Source organism: Ambystoma mexicanum, chromosome 7p (genome assembly GCF_040938575.1).
Source record: "Ambystoma mexicanum isolate Mex_15411 chromosome 7p, UKY_AmexF1_1, whole genome shotgun sequence".
Lineage (NCBI taxonomy): Eukaryota > Metazoa > Chordata > Amphibia > Caudata > Ambystomatidae > Ambystoma > Ambystoma mexicanum.
Genome location: NC_090939.1, coordinates 101,721,038 through 101,743,742, shown reverse-complemented (window position 1 = coordinate 101,743,742; position 22,705 = coordinate 101,721,038). Strand labels below are relative to the sequence as shown.

At 44.8% G+C, this 22,705-nt stretch overlaps 1 protein-coding gene across 9 annotated transcripts in view; it reads right to left on the bottom strand.

Moving 5' to 3' along the window:
- Positions 1-22,705, bottom strand: part of ATP6V1A (ATPase H+ transporting V1 subunit A) — a 1,210,625-nt gene that overhangs the window by 514,351 nt on the left and 673,569 nt on the right. For all 9 annotated transcript variants that reach the window (XM_069635876.1, XM_069635872.1, XM_069635874.1 and 6 more), the window contains one exon: positions 19,329-19,466. In XM_069635876.1, the coding sequence (XP_069491977.1) occupies positions 19,329-19,466 (138 nt within the window). The remainder of the gene's footprint in view (positions 1-19,328; positions 19,467-22,705) is intronic.

Sequence of the window (22,705 nt, the reverse complement as noted above, 5' to 3'; positions counted from 1 at the left end):
TTTAACAGAGAGTCAAAACGGGAAGATGCAACAGTTCTTGATAGAAAAACTCTCAAATCTAGGTTCTGTTTATACAGTTCATCATACACCTGGGATGATGTATCAAAGTTTCCACTCTCCGTCAAAATTCCTAAACCAGCTGGAGCATCAAATCCTACAGCCCGTGGTTCACCATCAGACAAAAGGGAAGCCAGTCTATCAGATGGATGCTTCGTTATAGCAGCAGTATTCGCTTGCGGATTTTCAAAGCTAGAAGTGGCCCCCTTGGCACCATGATCTACGGCCACCCTCGCTGATTTTTTCAAGAAAATAGGAGCAATTCTAACCAGAGGGTTAGGCAGCAGCTTTTTCTGTTTAGCCATTAGAAAGATCGGTGCAATTTTTTTTGGTTGGTCCACATAGTCAGTTTGACTTCCCACAGTAGATTTACCTCCAGACACTATCGTTTCATCCATAAGATGTACTTTTTGGGCTTTTGATTTAGGAATTTTCTTCCCCTTTTTCGAGCAAGGAGTCTTAGCCAAACCCTTCTGAGATTTCTCAAGGGTTTCAGAGCCATCATTTGATTTTCGTGGATGCTGATTAATTCCAGAATGAATCTGTTTTTCCCTTTGTTTCCCCTTTTTAGTTATGGGGGTGATGGCTTCATTGGCTATTAACTTCCTATTTTTTCTCTTTTTTTTGGACTTCCCATTTGATTTCTTTTTCTGAGGGAATGGTAAATCAGCCAGAGCAGCCAATCTCAGAAACTCCTTCATCACGGATGTCGAGAGGGGAGTATCAACAAAAATGGCCTCAGCGTGAGGGGGAATAGAAGGACCCAACGGACCTTCCTGTGTCTGGTTATCACAGCGATCAACTTTTTCTAGTAAGATCATAGACACCTTTTTTAAATCCCCACATAAATCAGTCAAAAGGGCCATTTTGCACGATTGATCCTTTACTTCTTTATGGAGCTCAGTCAAAAACCCTCCCAATGATTCATTGACTGCTGATTTTAAGGCTACCATGGCAATTTCGTTTAATTCCAAATCCTTGTTAATCTCCAATAGTATACCTGTATGCTGATAGACCTCTTTTTCAAATTTTCAAAAACTTTAACCAAAGAAGATAAAACAAAATTTAAAGCTGTTATAGTCGGTGGCACTAGTACTTCAGGGGACTTCTGAACAAGGTCAACCGGTCTCATGTTCGGGTAAAGAGGTTGTCAGTTCCTGAAGGATCTCGTGAGAACTTACTTCGACCGGCCTCAAAGTCATTCCCATGTCGGAGCCAAGGCTACAGCTTCCAACTCCAACATGTCCTCATCTCTAGGCTCATTAAAGTCCTCACACCGATGAGTCAAAGAATTCTCTAATTGGACTGAGCCCATCCTAGGGACTAACAAAGGAGGCATAATATTAGTCAAAGGAGGCTCACTTGAAGAGACTAGATGGTTTAAAATCACATTCTTCATGGTGGAGGTCCTCAGGGTAAAGTCAATATCACCATGGAAAAGCGCACAGCTGGGTTGATTTAAAGGCGTTGACAGGTCCTCCCTGTGCGATAGAGAATCCGCCAGACCCGAGCCAGCTGGTGCCTGATCATCTGATGGATAAACACTCGGTGGGGGAAGAAAAATACCACCACCTGATTTATAAGGTTTAAAGAAGGATGCCCTCGGTCTTGCCTTCTCTTTGCGAGGTGCCTTCTTTCCCACATCCACTGGAGTAGAATGTAGTGGTCTCTGAGCTTCTGAGGAAAGAGACGCACTGCGAAGATCATACATGGCCCCCTAATTAATTCAAAGCTACGCTTTTGCTGAGAGTAGTGCTTCTTCTGAAATGAGTCAGAAGCCCAGAGCGGGGAAAAAGAGGAGAGGTGCAGCAATGCGATGCAACGGATGGCCAGCAGACTCAATCCCTGTCCGCTACCTATCCGCTGCCTCCCTCCACTCCTATTTTCACCTGGTCACAACCTTGTCACTTATTATAGCCACAAAGGGTAGTAGTGGGTAAACTCGCAACACTTCGCAAAGCGGTTTAGATTAGAGTAGGGTAGGTTAATTAGGGTCAGATAGAAATAAGAGGGGGACGGGCGTAGGGAGGCCTCATTGAAGACGCCTTTTCAGCCTCTATCAACCTTTATCAGTTTTAACAGTTTTGAGGCTGTATCCAATTTCATCCAGTAACACCCGAACCCCCCACTTTAGCCTAAACCCTTTACCCTTTACTTTTTAGCAGTTAGCAGTTAGCCGACAGCTATCGACGACCCACTGCCACACACTTTCTCCCCGCAGCACAACTCACTCAGAGCGGGTTCAGCAAGTTCCACGGGCTCTACCCGGAAAAGTCCGTGAGGATCCAACTGGAATTTGCAGGAGTTTGCAGGAAAGACTGTAGTACCGGCAGCGCACGAGGGAAGTCCAGGAGCAGTCCAGGAGCAGCCAACACTCGCGGGCTCGGGACTCGACACTCGGCACTAGCAGCAAGCCGGTTGGCCTCAGCTGGGCTCCCGCTCCGCTCCAGCGATCCGACCGCGGTGCCGACACCACGACTCCACTTCAGAGGAAAGGACCTAAAGTCAAAGGACGTCAGCCCGTAAGCCCGTCAAGCCGCACTGAATGAACGCAGGGAGCAAAACAGATCAGCCGCTTCCGACAACAGTGTCACCTCGTGTGCAAACAACTAAGGAGTGGCCTTTGAAAAGTATTCTAAAGTATCCCTATGTGTTTTGGTTTAGCGTGCTAAGTATTTTAAAGTGATTCTAGTGTAAATATAATAAATCTATATTTTAATTTGCATTTATGTGCGTTTCTTTGTGGTGCTTTACTAACTGGGTTCAGTGTACTTAAGATTATCTTAAGAGGAAGATTTAAGCTGTAGCTGACTGCTCTGCCACTCTATCAAGGTTCCAGCAGTAGTACAGACTGATACTAAGAGTTGGGGAGCTACAGACCATAGGGATCGCTTACTAAAGTCTTACCTCCAAGTGAGACTTTAGTAAATCTCCCATAAAAGTGTATGCAGACAGAGGGATGCCAAGTGTACTTTTATGGAATTAAAGACTAAACCGGAGTCTAGTAGGTAAAGCATATAGTGAAGTATGTGTGACGGAGAACTGTCACTTGGATTATGTTGCATGACCTACACCAAATGGAAAATCTTTTCCACTTGTTAAAACAGTGTCTTCTGTTTGGCTTTTGTGCTTCCCAAGTATGTCCATACATCTTTGTGGAAGATTTAAATGGCCAAACTCTACGACTTCAGGAGCCAAGCTGCCAAGTTCAGTTTGAGGGTATGGATGGAATGTCTTCCCCTTGTGTTAGGACAGCATGTTGGATGGGCACAGAAGCCTGATTGGTTTGCACATTGCTAGTTTGAATAGGTGTGGAAACCATGGTTGTCGAGCCCACATTAGAGTAATCAGAATTATTGTGACTTGTTCTTGGTGCATCTTGGGCACGATTTTATTCAGGAGTGGCGTTGGTGGAAAAGCGTAAGCACGGTGCATTCCCCTTGGATCCTGGTTGGGGAAACCTGGATGTGAAATGTGGGCATTGTGCGTTTTGCCTTATTGCGAACAAATCTAGAGGTTGATGTCCCCATTGGGTGAATCTATTGTTTAAAATATTTTTGTATGGAGGCGAGTGGCCAACAGGGGGCGCACGGATTAGCTACACCTCTGTGTGAACTCCCAGTCCTACGGTCCAAAAGTGGCATGAGCCCGCACTGAATGCCACCCCCAAACAGGAGTTTAGCAGGACTTCGATGGGAACATATCCTCCTGGACCAGAGCCAATATTTGGAGGAAAATCGGTGCAGGAGCCCCTGAGAAATCGATCGTCTTACATAAGCGCAGTGAGCCCTCGGCCTGGCCCGACCTGTGCCATGCAAAGCGAAAGTGAAACAGCACCAGATGTGCAGCTGAAATCCAGAGGGGAACTTGGCGGCAGAACACCGCCACAGATGCAGCCCGAAGCAGAGATATTCTCTCTTCCGGAGGGCGCCCTATCTGCGGCAGATAATACACACGCCCCCCCAGCCGGTGGCATACGAGAGGAGGAGACGGCTGTAGGCCCGACCAAGGAGCAGCACCCCGCGACACACCCCAAGGTGAGCCAGCCAGTGCCTCTCCCCCCTTTGGTCCCGTGCTGCTGCCTGACCCCCCCTCCTCAATATGCCAGCAAGCGCACAACGCGGACGTGGTGGGGACTATAAGATACAAAAAGGCACAGTCCTTCCCTGTGAGATTCCTACCCCGAACACAGACGCCCATGTAATATGAGGCCCAGCTGAAGGCTCCCAGATGCCTGCACTGTAAACATACGGCACGCCTGCAGCGAAGACGACCACAGTACACTGAGTGCGGTCTCCTTATTGGGAAGCAGACTGTGAATGATTCACAACAGAAGCACTGCCCGGTGCCCTGGACCTCACGGTGCCTGGCCCATCTGATGACAAACCAAGAAAAGGAGGTTAGAGAACCCCTCTAGATCGCGCCATAACCAGTGCTGGCATAAGGGCGTCACGACATGCAACCCCTGACTGCCATGCCTTGGTGCATGCAATCATTAGAGATCCTCTACTGGCACCCATATCCTGGTCACCCCACACCAACTATTAGACCACAGATACCACCCAAGACATGTGAGAAGTCCGGCTTAACAAGGTACGGGAGGTGTGGGCGACATTCAGCCAACCCACAGGTCCATACTCCACACCAAAAGGGCTAATACGTTCTCTTATAGGACCTAACACTCTGGGACAGGCACATTGAATGAAAACAGTGGCAGACCCGCTGCACTGAACACGGAATATAATTCAGGCGTGCAGGGAATAAGCAGACACTGGCAGAGTGCCCCTGGCACATAAGGTGTTTTTGAACCAGGCCGCACTCCTGGAATCATCCTGAAGGCGTTCGAAAAGAATACCGATAACTCATAACAACTGGTGCCCTAGCATAACTCACGAAGGGACGGAATTACATAGAGGTGGCGTGAGTCACCCCACGGATCACTACAGGCTGCACCGGTAGACAGTCCTGGTCTGGAGAAGCATAGAAGGTGCCCGCTCCCCCAACAGAGAAGACCCGCAGCTCTTTCCGCACCAGTTCAGGACCTCACAGTCAGAAAAAACTATGGAGACCGGCACAGCCGGGGAGGAATCACAGTCTTCACGCATCACAGCGGACGCAACTGGCCAGACTGCACAGGGGACTATCAGAGGGTTGGGCCCTCCAGACACAGCCATGAAGGAAAGCCCCTCCCCCCAGAATTAAAAGCTGTCACCGGACAAACGTCCCAGGGGTCATGACAATCCGTGGCAAATCCTTTTGAACAGAGGGTTGGCTGGCCTTCCTCCTCAAGGGCACATCCTAAAAACAAGTAACCGACCTCTACGATTTCGACACACGACTCCTACTGAGAGGGTTGGGCCCCCTTCTTAGGGGCATGTGCCCTTCTCCGGCCAACTGGCAATATTGGAATCCGCTTAATAGCCCTCATTGGGCTCAGCAGGCTGTCGGCAGTCCCCAGACCCGGAGGATACCTTGTTGGCCTACCAACCTACCCCTCTGTGCGTCTCGCAGAGATTCTGATCATCATCTCCATGTAATAGAGGACCCCCTGCTTCCAATCGGGTTTCATTGCACGGCACAAGAACAGCTCTCCTCACCACACAGTAGTGGATTTAAGCTTACAGTGGAGGACTCGTCTACAAGTATAAGGACATAAAACTGAAACTAGCCAAGTTCGCCTACTCCCCGTTCACTTCTGCATTTGAGAATCCCCAAGTAGCAATCATGGAAGCCTCCGACACCAAATTGGCAGCCACCAAAGAGATGTTGCGGTACTGATTAACAAAATCAAGAACATGGGGGCCAACATAGGTGGGAAAATTGATAAGAACATGCAACGGATGGACAAGATCGAAGAGAGACTCGAAGGAGTTGAGAATAACCAAACCTCTTATAGATACTCTTGAGACTCAAATGGAACGCAGAATAGCGGAGTTAGAGCAAAGAGAGGAAGAGTTCTGTCTCAAAACGGACGATTCGGAAAAATCGCGAGACGCAAAACAATCTACGCTTCTTTGGCATCCCAGAGCACGATGGTGAATCAGAAGGAGACCTCAGGAAGAAGCTCCATGATGTAATCAAGCTATTATTTGCTGATGAAGCAATCGATTAAAGACAGAGAGAATACACAGAGCGGGAGGTCCAACAGGCGGACCAAGGTCGGTCCTTGCCCGCTTCCATAACTATCAAGACAAGGCCAGAATCTTAGAAAAGTCCAAACGTGAAGGACCGATTACTCTCGGAGAAGCGCGAATCACGATATTTCAGGACCTATCTTCCTTGACCCTGGCCATGAGTTGAATGTGCGGTCCTCTTACAAAATGGCTAAAGGAACGGGGGATAAGATACAAATGGGGCTACCCCTTCTCTCTCTTTTGAACACGAAGGCAAGAAAGAGCGGCTGAGAACCGAAAGGGAAATTAGGACCTGTGTTTCAGAACTCCTAGATACAAAAAAAGTGGAAGACAGTGGCGCATCCAAGGGCCAAGGAGAAGACGGGTCAATGGATCGAGGAAATTCCGAAGAGGTAACATCTCACCAGACAGAGGAAACTGATTCTGGCTGATACTCCAACAAATCTAAAGTCTTCTGCCACTCAATGTCGAAATATCCTAGACGCTTGTAGATATGCTTTCCCATGGAGGGTAAAGAGCAATGATGAGAATGATCGAGAAGTACCTTATTAAAAAAAGCCCAATAAGGCCAGTAATGCCGAGGATTTATAAACTGCTTGTATACTAGATTTTAGATTGGTATTGACACAGATAGCCAATCCACCATACGGCACCCCCCTCTGCCCACGCTTAGCCATCACTTGGTGGACAATAAATCCCGGCAGCAAGAGTTGTTGCTCGCACATGGTTTCTTGACATAATAAGATGTCTATTTTTAATGTAAAAGAATTATTTTTTATCCAAGTGTGCAAATTCGTGAATCCACATGAATTCCAGGACAAAATCGTCAAGGGATTGGCCTTTTTACTTGGGAATATTGTCCATGGCGGGATTTCGAGTGATGGCTAGCGTTGACAACCAAGACCAGTCTTTGCTGATATTCGATAAGGCAACCAGCTGTGCAATTACTGCAGATTTAATCTCTCCCTGCTCAACCGGGCAATTCATCTTTGGGGATGGTCAAGCAGCGATTGAAGTGGTGTTTCATTAAAGCAGATCGCAACATCAATGGAGTCAAAGTAGTGTGGAGACAAGCCAATCAATTGCAATTCTCTTTTGTACCGCCACACCAAATCGGAAATAATAACAGATTGCACTTTGCACACCATACAATGATTGTTTATGGGTGGAAGGGTGATCCATTCAATGTCTGCAGTGTTCAAAGTTCTCAACGCAGGAATTTTGTCAAATGCGTGTAAGAGGCAGAACGATTGAGTCGTTTAGCATAATTTATGTCAGGGTTGCTCACCCTCGATGGTCGAGGAATTCCCTGGAGGCTTATCAATTGCTACAGAACCAGCCATAGGAAAACTTAGCGGGCAGGGTAGAAGTTGGACCGGCTCATTAAGAGACCCGTCTGTTTTCATCATTCCCTCTGTGATTAAAGTAAGAGTAGATTCGGAGTGCTTGCCCAATATGGGCATACTCACATTCCCTGCCCCTATTAAAAGGAGCAATATTTGCTGGCATAACAGACTGGTGAGAGCCCCCGACTTGGGGTTCCTCGCTAATGGCTTTCCCCACTTGTGCAACTTTGTTGTCGATTGGTTTGTAGAAGGTAAATAAATGAGTTTGCAAGGTAGTGGGAGCTTTGATAGCTTGAGTCTTTTGTGCTGCGGATGGTGTAGCAGCAGGGTTGTTAGCTGCTCCGTGCTTACATGGATGAGTAGAAGGCCTCATCCCTTTATTACCATGGTAGAGGGCTCCAGTACACCCCAGGAAAATCTGTTGGTCGTCAGAGCTATGATGCTGCAGTGCGTTTTTGCTCTGCGCAGATAGTTCTTCAACATTAAAGCCCTGTTCGCCATCAGTGCTGGGCAGTACGATAGGACCATGATTGTCTGGAGCGTGGCATGGGGGATTTTTTTTTTAGATTTTTTGTTTTTTATTTTTATTTTTATTTTTTTTCAGAGCTACGCTAGACACCGCCCAAGTGGCTTGCCTATCAGCTTTTCTTTTTAAAGCATGAAAGAAGAGCCGTTTCTCCTTCCGAGAGGCAAAAAGCCAACCTGCGCCAGCTGAATAGGCCTCACTGTCGCCATCATTTATCTCAGGAGAGGCAATGGCACTTTGAGCATTCATGTCAAACAACTTCGTAAGAGCTGAGGGGTTCTCTGGATGAGAAATTCCACATGTATCAGTTTTCTCAGTTTGGGAGAGTTGCTCCCCAAACTGCTCATCAGGTTTTGCCTGAAGAAAAAATAATAGTTGCTCTATTCTTTCAGTGTTAAGAGCAACTTTTTGGCACAGTTGGGCATGGGTAAGAATTTGCACAGGATGAACATCGTGAGGGGCTGCAACTGTTTGAGCTAAGGATTTTGTAAATGAATAGGACGTTAATGAGGTCTCTTGGCGTGGAGGTGACTGCACCATAGCTAAAGGAAAGTCAGTTTGGGTTGCAGCGGTGGCAAGACAAGCAGCAGCCTCCTTCAAGGGTGTCTGGCACCCTCCTTCACATCTAGAAGGGTCTGCGAAAATGTAACCTTCAAGCTTATTGATTTTGAGAAGAATTTGAGTAAGCAAGGTCTTGCAATCTCTTATTTCATAATGTGTATAATCATGACCTCTGTCTAATAAGTTAAGAATGCTTGATAAGACAGGGTATGAAGCTTCGAGGCACTGCATATCCTCAGAAGGGTCAAGTAGGTCAAAACCCAAAGGGGGTGCGCCTACCTTTTTAGAGGGAGAGGAAGCAGGACATGGAACGGAGACTGAAGGAATGTTATCATTAATAAGAGGTAAAGGCAAGCAGAGACTAGAAGGCGGGGAATCCAACAGTTGCTTTTTGCAGGCCTCAAATGAAGGAGAAATAGTAGAATCACTTGGCATGTGCCCCTCTTCACAATGTAGGTGTACATCAGCCCTCCTGCTAATAGGGAGGGTAACTGGAGTCGAAGGCCCGACTGAAAGCCAAACACGTTTTACCAGGGCTGCTAATACAACCGGAGCAAGAATGGAAGTGTCAGAGGGAGAAGAGCTAATCACATCACTGCTTGCATCCTCAACAATGTATGGTTCATCCATTCTCATGCTCAAGAAACTTTCAAGTGATGGAATTAATGGCCCAATAGGAACCATAGGCATGAGGGCAACAGGGGCAGCCGATACCGGCAGAGCTGCTTTTCTCAGCTCGGGCATAAGAAAAAGCCACTTCTTGGCATATTAAATTGTTGGCATCCGACACAGGTGGCTTCGCATGCAAGCTTGACTCGCTACCTGCAGACGCCAAGGCGGAAGTTTCAGTGTTTCTAATCAGAGGCACACTTTCCACTTTATTGGCCTTGTCTGGGCTAACATTTTTAGGCACAGATATACTTACCAAGCGGCCACTGCGCAAGTTGGAAGTCATTTGGAAAAATATATGCTACAGAGAACAGAATGACGCTGCAGCAACCCCACACATGCACAGCACACTATAATCTTTTATACAAAGTTAACTACCTTGTTGTTTTTCACATGGACCTAAAGCCGTTCGCGTCCACCCTCCCGCCCTCCCAGCCTAACAGCCCAACAGGCACTTGCGATCCACTTACAGGTGCGTGTGCGGGTGTGCGGCCCCAGTGGTATTAATAGGTGGCCCTGAATTTCAAAGGGGGCGGGGTTTGCCGCGTTGTAGTAACAGGGATTGCAGCATAATAGTAACGCTGTGGGAAAAGGAAAGAATAGATTAGCAGGCAACAACATGCCGCGAGTCCAGCACTGAGCTCTCAGCAAAGAGACACAGCTTGCCCACGGTCACTGTTAGTAAGACCAAATCACCTTTTTCAATATTGCAAGCAGCATTGCGGACGACGGCGAAGCAACGGTCCTTCTCCTTGCCGACTCGTGTCCCAGAAGACCAGAGCGGGCAGCCAAACAGCCACTTGCGATCCACTTTCGGGTGTGTGGCCCCAGTGGTATTAATAGGTAGCCCTGAATTCCAAAGGGGGCAGGGTTTGCAGCGTTCTAGTAGCAGGGATTGGAGCGCAATAGTAACGCTTTTTCAATATTGCAAGCAGCGTTGCGGATGACGGCGAGGCAACGGTCCTTCTCCTTGCCGACTCGTTGTGTCCAAGAAGACCAGCGCAAGCAGCCCAACAGCCACTTGAGATCCACTTATGGGTGTTTTTTTTTGGTTAAAGAAGCAATTCTCTAAATTAAGGAGCAATAGAGTAACATCCCACAGGATCTGCAGCAATTATTCAGCTAGGAAGGTAAGGAGATGCAACTTCCAGATATCTGACAACCATGGGGGAGCAGGTGCTTCCTGGTTGCTGCTCATTTTCCCCACTTAGCAAGCCCCGGCCACCTGGTGCTTTCCTGCTTGCCGCTCTTTTTCCCTACTTAAGGAGCCCTCCAGCCTCTCCCTTTGCAGAGCAGGTGCAAGTGGGTCTAGGTCACCTGGCCTAAGCAGCACCCACCTTCTTAGCCCTGCCTCTTCCTTCCTTTTCTCAACTCTAAGATCAAAGGGTGTCTCTCGCCCGGGCGTCCAAAGTGAAGGGCAGACAAAGAAAAGAGCAATTCCTGTTTGGACCTGTTCGGACCAGGAGGACCCAGGGCCCGAACCCCTGCTCAGGAGCCCTCTCCCTCTGCACCCCCCTACATCATACCACTGTAGGAGTTTTGTCTTGATATACTATTGCTTTCCCATCACTGTGTTGTTGCAAATGCTTAGTTTTGACTTTGTGGACTCTTGACTCTTGAATCATGCTGTGCCATTTTCATCCTGAATGTTGTCTTGAATTTGCTGTTCCCTGCAACATTATGTGTTATCACTGACTCTGCAACTGTATTAGTGTCTTCCCATTTGCCTCTCCACTCTTTCTCACTGCTCACTCTGTTCTCTCATTTTCCCCTTCTTCCTTATTACCTCTCTCCTCTCCCCCTTTCCCTGCTTTACTCTATGCACTTACTCTATCAGAATTGTCCTCGGACATAGTGTGATAGCTACATTGTTTGTCTCCTACCCCCCTCTCGTTTCTCTTCCTCTCCCTTCCTCTCCAGCACTATCAGAAATGTTGTCAGGCCTAGTACGTTAGACGCCTGTCTGTTCTCTTTCCCGATCTACCCACCCACCTCCTCTCCCCCTCATCTGTGTCTTAGCTCTTGAACTATCTGAAATGTTGCCAGGCCAAACACAATAGTAAATTTCACATTTTTTTTTTGTTATTGTTGTTTCCTTTGATACAAAAGAAGCAAGAAAAAAACAAGCATAAAATACACAAAAGGCCGGCATAAAGCATGGAAGTGACAATAAAACAGATATAAAGCACAACAATTACAATGTGTAATCATCAATACCTTTGACTTGATCTGATGTCTTCATAGAATATACACAATATAAATGAGTGCATTACGCCCAGCCTATGATAGTAGTAAAACGCAATATATTGTTACATTAAAAGAAGCAAACTGTCGAACATTACAAAAGAGAAACAAAAAAAGAGAAAATAGCCTAGCTAATCCTTAATTGTTCCCAGGTGCATTCGTTGCTAGCACAATATGAAGAAATTGGACTATTGCTATTTGTATAGTGACTCGAGGATGTATAAAAAGGAGATGCGACAGTTGAACGCCATCCACATGTCTCTGTACAAGTAGCTTTTTCTCAAAACATCTGCGTCTTACATCATTTAATGCAATACATTCAATTATCAAATGCCAAAGTTTCTTTCTGATAAACATGTAGACAATAGCGACAAAAGTTTGATTTTGTGGTCATTAGCTTCCTCCTACACATTATATCTCTGGTGTTCCACAGATTCAATCTAAATCTCAGGAAGCTATTCCGAAAGTGCTGGAAAGGGCCTTTTATTAAATAACTCGCCAGGGTACCATATCTTTTAGAGCCAAATGCCTGCAAATTGAAATCTTTATGGTCAACGCATTTAGCTAAAGTTTCGGACCAATCATGCTGAAATATCTTGACCTTTGTTCTATCAGGGTTAGTTATTAATAGGTCTATAGTCAACGCAGCATCAGCTGCTGCATTCAGAACATGATTCAGCCACCTCATGGCAAAGGTTTTTTGGGAGGTTAGAAGGTTGTTTGCTAAAGCCTTCAAGATGGTTGATTTCTTTAGACCGTCAAACATTTTGCGAAGGAGGGCACATTGCTTCCACGTCACCTGTGAACAGAGCGATGAAGCACCCAACTCGTATCGTAGTATCGCAGATGGTGTACGAGGTAAATGTAGGAGGGTTTTCCAATAAGTGGCCTCAATACGATCCCAAAACAACCGCCTTTGAGGAAGAGCAGCTTCCACCCCATACAAAATGATAGATGTAACTTTCATTTTGTAAAAGCTTAAGATGTGGCGTAGTGAAAATTTAACAAACCTTGCTTGTATTATTTTAGATTGTAATATTAAGGGTCGTAATTTACTTTCAATTTCACACATTAATTTTTCATTAGTTTTCTTGTGTTGAATAGTAACACCAAGGTACCTATATTGTTTCACATTTAGGAGATCACATTGCTGCAGTTGCCATTTGTGTATAGTTTTCCGCCTCACTGATTTCCCATTACAAACCATAACTTGGGTTTTTTTGTGCATTGATGACTAAATTACAGTCTAATGCATAGGCTCCAACCTGTTCAAGCATGTTTTGGAGACCCCTAGGAGTTTTGGACAGCAATATCAAGTCATCCGCATAAAGTAAATAAGGTAGTTGTAGGCCCCCCAATAATGGCGGGTCACCCACACAGTTCTTAATCGATATCCCAATATCCTGGATGAAGAAATTAAATAAGAAAGAGGCTAAAGCACAACCATGCTTCAGTCCTCTTCGAGTTACTGTAGTTGGGGACAAACTACCATTAAGGTCTGTTCTTACCCACATAGTTGTGTCGGTATGTAACAACATTATTAAAGCTAGTAGAGAGTGAGGACAATGATGTCTACGCAATTTCGCAAATAGCAGCGTCCTGTCTACAGAGTCAAAAGCAGCTTTAAAATCGATAAAAGCCAAGTATAACAATTGGCCACCCGCTGCTAGGTGCGCTTGCATCACATTAAGGGCAAGAATATTAGGTATTGTGCCCAGTCCTTTTACAAAGCCAGATTGTAAAGGGTATTTTAATTGATTTATATCCGCCCATGCATTAAGTTCACTCAAAATTAACCTGGAAAAGATTTTTCCAGGGGCATCCAACAATTAAATAGGTCGATAACTTACAGGCAATGCACGGTCACCTTTTTTATAAATGGGGACCGTGATCGATTGTGTCCATGTTTTCGGCAATTTTTGATATTAATAGCCAAAAATACGTTAGCCCGTATGGACGCCCAAATCTCTGGATGAGACTTCATGGCATAATTTGAGATACCGTCAGGGCCTACGGCACGTGAGCTACTGGCTGTTTTTATTAGCCTCAAGATAGCACTTTCATCAATCTCAAAAGAAAACTCTGTTACATATGTAAATGACTCAAGGGCCCTATGCCCAACTGGAAGTGAGTATAAGCATTCAAAGTAGGAGACCCACTGATCAGTATCTACTTGAGTGGTTTGAAGATCAAATTGATGCGCACCAAGGGCTTGATTTAGTACGGTCCACATTTTAGCAGTGTATTTTTCTGCTAGTGTCTTCAGACTAAATTACAGTCTAATGCATAGGCTCCAACCTGTTCGAGCACCGTCATTCTGATATAGCAACGCCCTATGCCCACGCATCCAATTGTTATGGGTTGTTTGAATTTTTCGAGAGAGAATTGCTCTGAGGGGAGGAGGAAGCCTTGCAAGCTTTCTCAACTCAAAACGATAAGATTTTTTCCTGAGTTGGACTAATTTATCGAAGGTGTGAAGATGACTCACATCCACCCGCCGCTACCCTCCGACGGCTGAAAGCTTAAATTGTGTCACTGTAAATTAGCCCCATCTCAGAGCCTTGATCATCATTTTTAACATTTGCTTGTGTTAATAATTTGTTTAAATGAATCAAGGCATCCTCTGTCCATCAGAGCAGATTCTTACCCGAATTTGCTACTAGACAGCCCTTCTCTTTTGAAAGCTTAACAGATTGATCCTCACCATTGACAAGCCATTCAGCACAGAGCATGTTGTGATCGCTTACATCATTAGTGCAGGTGTGAAAAGCTTTCAATATTGACCACAAGGCTACATTTACATAAATGTAATCAATTATCGATGAAGAGTTGCCTTTGTGCCAAGTTGATGCCGGCGGGATATCAGATGCAAAAGCACCATTCAACATGAAAAGACTCCTCTGTTTTACAAGACAATTCCACTGCGAGAGTCTCACGCAGGGTCGCTTACCCTTGTCCATGAAGCAATTTAAGTTCAAATCACCCGCCAAGATTACATACAAGATGTGTTCATCTCGAGATATCAAATCCAGCAAGCAATTCAAATCTCTAAAAAAACGATCATCAGAAATCCCAGCTACATTCCAGTACACATTGAGAACTGCATATGTAGCATTAAGATGTTTCACTTTAATCAACAACATGTACTTGTGGGGAGTAGCCCAAAAACACAACCCATTTTTGGTTTTAACAGCTATCAAAAGGCCAGAAGAGGATCGGCCCAGGTAGGCTTTTGATGCAGAATTTAAATGCATCTCATGTCCAACCCAGAGGGGCGGGTCAATCAACCAAGTCTCCTGTAATAGGATAATATCATACTGACTCAGCTTGTATTGGTCATTATTCAAGAGATGTTTAAAGCCCCTTGTGTTCCAGCTCAAGAGAGCTATTGTGTGCTGCGAGACAACTGGAGCTAGTTAACTCGACTTTGTACCGCACACACATCCACATGTTGGAACCAATGATTGCGACTTCTCTAACCATCTGGCCTCATGGGATTTATTTTTTAGAGTTTTATCTTGCACTTTTACACCAGGTAATGGAATAGTCCCATGGTCATCAATACAAAGCATAAAGCCTAAATCATGTAAAGAACCCTTAGACTGCCAAATTACGTTTTGGACCAACCTCGACTGTATCCACAGCCTTATAGCATTAAGGTTTCCTTTATCGACAAACTCAACTAATGTTAGGTCAGAGGACACTATGTCTTCCAATGAGTGAATATCAGAAAAGATCGCCAATGCAGCTCTACGATTCAAATCAAATTGGGTACACGGGCTAGGTCTACACTTCAAAATTAAGGAATATGGAGCAGGCCTCTTCCTAGCCTCCAAAGTATCTCAGTTAAACTCGTTATTATGATTTCTTTTTTTCAAATTAACCACATTTGGGGCCATTTCTTTATGAGACTCAGCAGAATTGAACTTAGGCAAGGCATTTTCAATAAAAGTCAAAATGGCACCAGAGAGCTCCAAAGGGAGCAAAGGGGAAGTTAGGGACACAGGGGCACTACTCAAATTAGAACATGAGTCCACAGGAGGCAGAGGGTTTGAATTTCACATTCTTATTGTTGAAGGCCTTGTAAGAATGTTCACAGTTTGTATTTTTCCATGTTCCCTCCCTTGCCTTGTAGCGAATTGAAACACATTGTGTATAGGTGCTATACAAATAAACTATCATATCATAGAATGTTGTATGTTAAGACACTAATCTACATAAACTTTACATTATAGACCCTCTGAAAGACTTTGGACATTAGTCATCGAATATTTTGTAACACAAATTTAAAATGAAGGCAAGATATTACCTTTCGAGTGTTAGACTATTAGGACTAATAGCGTTTTGTCCCACATCTGATGCAGTGTTCACGTGGTGAGAATAAGAAGGTTTATCGGAAATTGAGTGAAAGACACATTGATGTTCAAGATAGGAATTCACTAAAGATGGCTGCTTTGATGAGGGGGCATGGGAAATGGTCAATTCTCAGAGTAATTAGGTAATTACCTTTAAAGAATGAATCACGGGGGACACAGTGCTTTATTGTGACCTCACAGAGCCCGACAATATAACCTTATCCCCTGATGTGGAACCTTTCCTGATTCACTTGTTATGCTGTATTTATATTATACAAAAAAAACATTTTCCTTTTTTTTTTAAATGTTGATTGTATTGGCAAAATCGTGTTGGAATTATAGAACACCATATGGGCAATATTGTGAAATAATGTAATGTTAAAGAGGTGATAAATTGGCCCTATAGATGACATATGTTCTGAAAGGTCGAAACAAGTGTTGGCAGGAGTATACCAATCACTGATAGAAATTAAACAAATACCTGAACGTGAAGAGTTTACCGAGATCTCTCATTTGCAAGAATTGGAAACAATTACAATTGCTAATCAAAAGACTATATATTGGGAAAGAATTGAATACTAGTCCATGAGCAGTCAATGAACCAATGTCCTTATTTATGCTTTATCATGTGTTAGGCTCATAAAGGGGACCCTGGGTCTGGATTGGTAAACCTTGCAGCAAGGACGTTCTTAGTATCAGTATGGAAATCGAATTAACCAAGTCTTTATATACACTGCGTGGTTTGTGCATCAGAGTAGCAGTCCCCCATCCTCCAGACTAGACATGATTTTAGTATATATAACACTAATCCCCAAAACTAGGGACATTTCTATTGGTAAAAGGGTGTCTACTGACCATGCATTATTACTTTTGACCTTGGATTTGTTCTCCCCTGGTGCGCAAACCCTGTCAATTTCATTATGGCCTGCTTAGAGATGTTGTGATTACCCAAAGAAATAAAAGAAACCACAAAGAGGTACTTTAAGGAAAATGATTGCGAGGATATAGACCATGGGGAGTTATCGGATACTTTTAAGAGGAAGGAATATTCTGTAAGCCCATTGGGGGTGGGGCAGGGGCAGCTCATTCACTGCTGCATACAAAACCGTTCTATTAACCAAAGGTAATGAGGCTAATAAAAGAGGGCTCTAGTCCTCTCGAGCTAGGTCCACGCATTAAACAAAATAATCCTGGCGGCCAAATTGCATAACCTCTCAGCTAGAACCTATATTATCCACCTCAACACTGATTCTAATTTAATGTCTACCACAGAATTAGAAAAGTATTTTTCAAGAGTTATTCTTGGAATCTACACTGAGCCCAGATAGTGTGGACTTCTATCTTGCATCGTTAGAGCTCCCCAAAATGACAAGCACTGAAAGGGAGGCGTTAGAAGCTCCCCTCGCGAGAGAAGAAATAGGAGGTGGCGATCTCAAACCTCCCAAAAGCCAAAGCTCTGGGCCAGGATGGGTATCCCAATTCCTTTTATGAAGCTTTCAAAAATAAGCTAAGTTCTAGACTCTGCAAATTATTTAATTCCTTTTTAAACTCTGGAGCGGTATACCTATCTGTGACTGAATTCCCCATGACCTCTACTGAAACCACAAAAGGAACCCACAGACTCTGCATCATACCACCCCTATTTCACTTTTGAATAGCGATGCAAAATCTTCGCTAAGATTCTAGCCAATAGGCTGATGAGTGTGCATCCTACATCAATAAATGCAGATCAAACCAGTTTCATTACAAAGTGAGACATACAGAATAATATAAGATGTACAATCACCTAATACATAATGGGTCCCAAACAGATCAACGATTTGAATTACTTTCTTTTGATGCTAATAAATCGTTTGACAAGATTAATTCGGTCTATCTGTTCAAATAGTTAGAGCCAAACGCAAATCTTCTCAACTTCATAAAGCAATTCTCCAATTTTCAAAGCTCAAATAGAAAACTTCAAATTATTCACAGTTGGTGTAACCGCAGAGAGTTAAAAGGAGGCACGCAGCAAGGTTGCCCTCGATCCCTCATTTTCGCACTTTCCATGCAAACACATGCCCAATCAATTAATTTTGATCTTAAGATTGAAGGCAATGTAGCATAGGGGACCATACACAAACTATTGTTAAATGCAGAGGACAACCCGCTCTACCTACGAAGCCCATTAGGTTTCCTACCAGAAGCCCTCCTCAAGAATAAACCTTGTTGGGGAAATATCTGGTTTCATTAATCCCGAGAAGTCTAAGGGATTGAATACCACTGAACCCCCAGGGACAACGGAACAGTTACATAAACAGTCACAATACACCTAGTTGGAAGACCCTCACCAGTCAAACTTACCTATCGGTATAACAGTCTATATCAAGCCAACTCTAGAGTTATGGAGGTCGGCTATGGATCCATTAACTAGATAAGAGATTTTGTGGCTAGGCCGGATTGCAGCTGTTAAAATGACCATCAACCCTAAACCTCTGTACATCTTTAGGGCTGTACGGCTGTACTTGTGGCTGTCTCAGTAGTTGAACTGTGAACCTAGGAGTACGTGATTTTTCATGTTCAGACGACTGCATCACTCGAAAATGAACCCATATATGACAGGTGTAAATCAGAGCTGTCACCTATTTCCTTGCTTTTTATTAAATGATACGGCTGTGGAAATCACTGCTCTTAACTTTCTTGTGCACCCTATTCTTGTCGAGTTATAATAGATTGGTCAAGCAACCCGTATCTAGAGTCTGGCATTTGTAGTTACTTTATGCAGCATCAGTGGGATAACTTATATAGCATGCAACAAAGTGGCCTCTTGGTGCAGATCAAACATTCTCAGAGTTGAAAACATAAAAAAAAACTCATTAAGTAGGGATAGGAGAGGCAGTTGTGGCATGGTAAAGCAATGTGTGAGTCAGATATAAGAGGAGAGATGCTAAACGTGCCACTACCTCTGTTGATTCATTGACTGTGGATGAAAAGCTAACTTCCCAATCTTCCCAAAGACTGGAAAAAGTATGCATTTTATTTTTTGGTGAGAGATTAGATTATTAGTCAAAAACACAGAGTATGTTTCAAATTATCAGCAATTCCACATGATCTTTGTTTTACAAACTCCATTCCATAAGGTTGAGATGGTGTTAATGTTGAATTCACACAAGTGTGCCTGATGCTTGATTTGTTGAAAGCCAGCGGGGCCCACAGCAAGACATACACAATTACATGAAGGACAGGGATCCCTCACGTCACAGTTCAACCACTATAATTGTGAGCCTACAAGGCCAGTTAATTCAACTCTTTTTACTTACAAATTGCTTTTATCTGTATTGCAAGAAAATCTAGAAATTGCACCCCGTTGGAAGTTTAGAGTAGCAAAATTAAAAACAGGATCATAATTTATGAAACAAATGGTAACAAATCAAAGTTCTTTATTTGGAACACTTACAGATGTATCATAGTTACCAGCTGGGGCGACATACGTCACTGTACCTCTATTACGTGGGGGTAGCATAAGATGGTGTCTGATAAGAGAGTTCTCTACCACCATCCCATAAATATCACCTCCAGTGATGTGGCTTCCAACCTGCAAAAGTGAGAAAAAGAAGTAAATATTCTCTTACCTACAGACCCTGATCTGAAGAAATGTTTAACTGCAAACACTAGAACATGGAAATAGCTGTACAATGTAAAACAGAACCGCAGACCCTGCTGACATTGGATCACATGTGTCACAACCAAAAGGAATCCACACACGACATCACCATAGACAAGTCTACATTTTCCTTTTATTTTTGCCCAACAAAATAGGGATTAGGTTTTGACAGAGCCGATGGAATAGGTCATTCTTTCTTTAGAACTGTGGTCCTCAGTCCTTCCTCAGTCTTACTGAGTTCAGGTCTAACAATTAAGTGGGAAACAGCCAGGCAGCCTCTGGGATTTACAGTGTCCTGCATGTCTTTCTTGGCCTTCACTGTGACTTTCTTGTTCAATAGTGAAGACATCATAATCACGCTTTGGTCCACTTGACTCTCTGAAAATGCTCAGTCGGTCTGCTTCTGTATTGCTTTCGGCAAGGACATGAACGACTTGAAAAGCTATGGCGCTGGGCCACTGTCCATTCCCAGGTCTTGATGGCCAACATGCATGGAGCAGGAGATCTGGTTCCATCCTGCCTGGTGAACTAAAACATTGACACCACACTGTGCATCCGGATCAGCATAACCAAACCAAGCAAGAGCAACTCAAATGGCCTTGTGTTCCAATTGGTTGATATGCCTCCCTGTGTTGAAGCCCGCACATAGGCCATGTGTTGCATGGGGGCCTTCATGACTCCCCAGCCCTCCAGTGAAGAATCGGTTAGTTTCTCTATGTGGAGCTGCACTCAGAGGCTCTCCACTCATAAGACTGCGCTCCTTCCACCAGAGAAGAGAAGCTGGGATTGATGCACTGTCCCATTGGGGTCCCATAGCCTGAACCCAACAAGCTGCCAAGTGTAGCTGCAACATTGTTACTTGAGCCTTGCTAATGGGACTGTAAGTACGCACATAGCTAACAAGCCAAGCAGATGCTGGTACCACCACAACGATGTAGGTTCCCCTGCAGAGAAAATGATTAATTTCCTGCACTATATCCCTCTGCCTGTCCAAGGTTGGAAGCACACAATCTTGCAATGTATTCCATCTGAACCTTAATGCTAGAGTCGGGGTATGAGCAGACTTTTTCACATTCACTGAGAAATAAATCCCGAATATGGAGTCCATTAAGACTTGAAGGGTATGTATGCTTTGCTTCATTTGGAGACCTGTCTCAGATCAGCAAGTCATCTAGGTATGGTTAAACGTGCAAACCCTTGGTACAAAGCAGGTCGATCTAGAATTCATAATCTTTGTCAACACCCTTGGGGCCAAACTGAGCCCCAAAGGGTGGACTGTAATGAAAGTGTGTTCCCATAATTGAGCACCGCAAAAAACAATAATGTCAAGGCATGTGCCTTTCAGGTGCAGGGCTCAAAGCCAATCCCCCCCCCGCACATAGGGACTCTGCAATCCTTCACTTTCTTGACTTCATCTAGAGTTATGAACCTGGTGAAGGAGAGATCCTGCACCACATACAGTTCCACATTGGTTCTTTTCTGAAAATGCGACAATCCTTGAGTAGAATCCCGTGCCTGCCTGGGGAACCATACCTACCACTCAGACTCAGCACTCTATCAAAAGCACTATCCACCTGGGCAGTGCTGGGTAACCAATCAGCAGAAAGTGGGCAGATTTTTTTTTAAAGAAACCTGCGGCAACCACCAAAATCCGTTCTATATCAAACCCCCCCCCCACCCGTTAGGGAGAATTCTCTGTTTAGGCTGAATGTCCTTACCTAGTGAGTCCCCCAGCAGCTTTGCTGCATTTTTGGGGTTTATTTTTTTCTCCTGCCAAGAGTGAGACTCTTTTACCCTCACTCTTGGGCATGATTTGAGTGTGTTTTTGAATCTAGATGTGTTTAATGGGCTATGGGGTCTTTTACTCCATAGGGCTTCATGTGTTTTTGTGATGTGTGTTACACAGCACCCTCAGTGCAGTGACACAGGGGTGTCATAGTGACCCCCCCAGTATAGACTCCATACCCTGGGACTGACTACTGTCTCCCAGGGCATGTAAAGTCACCATTGACTTTACTAGTCTTCAATTCTGAACAGAACCAGTACAAACCATCATATTGTGGACGTACTGGCTGGGGCAATTCAATTGCCCCGGGGACTGTTAGTCGAGGGGGCACGTCTCCGTCCCCCCTGATCGAGTTTTGGCTGGTGGCAGTGGATACTACTTTTTATATTCAACCGCAAATATTTTCCTATGGGATTTCCCATTGTTTTAGGCTACTGTCTTTATTTAATTATTTACGGTAGCCTCGAACATACCGCCGGTTTATTTAATTAATATTAATTCTCCGGTTGGTATTTTTTGCCAAAACTTGATTCTAAAATGGCGTTTGTGTTCTCTTCTGTGACTCCAACCCAAGTCGAGCCCTTTGTTCCACTTTTTGGCGGGCTTCTCCACAGAAGCCCTCCAAAGTGGTGCCACTCTGTCTGGGGTACTTAGGAGGGGTGGAGGGGGATTTAGGCACCCTGGACTGAGTTGCCTAGGCAACTCAAGTCGCACTCCGTCCTGACTGGCCCAAGTGGTGAGCTGGCCGGCTCACCACTTAGCATGTTTGAGTGACAGCTAGGCTGAGTGAATGGGGGTTTTCTGCATAAAAGCAGGGCTTTGGGGACTGGAACTTCAGAAGTCGCCACAGGACCTAAGAATCCGACGAGGGAGAAGCTGAGCTGACCTGCCACGACACCACCACCAGTGGAGCCCTGCTGGACCCTCTCACCACTTTTCCCAACGACAGAGGAGATCTCCCGCCGGAGAGTCTTCTTCCTTTGACTGGTGGGGATAACCAGTTTCACCGTCTTTTCGCCTTCCCGATGTACCTCGTGGCCGTCCTGCCTGTGCCAAGCACCCCGGCAACCGGGATACCACGTTTTACCACGACCGCGAACAAAGGTACCACCTTTAACCGAGAAACTCTGCGGCCGGTTTCTTCCCTGGTAGTGCAACGACCTTCATCTTTCCTCCAAGTCGAGATCTTCTCTTCCCCTGGACGACGACGCAGCTTGCACCCACTGCCAGGAACAACTGCCACCGCTGGAGGATCCTTCCCACTTAAGGTATCGTGTCCCGCCCGGCTTCCCTTGCTACAGACTGTACGGGGTAGATTTAGCCCCCGGCTTTCGAACCTGGGTTAGCCTGGGACACCCTGGCTAAACTTTCATAAAGCCTCTCT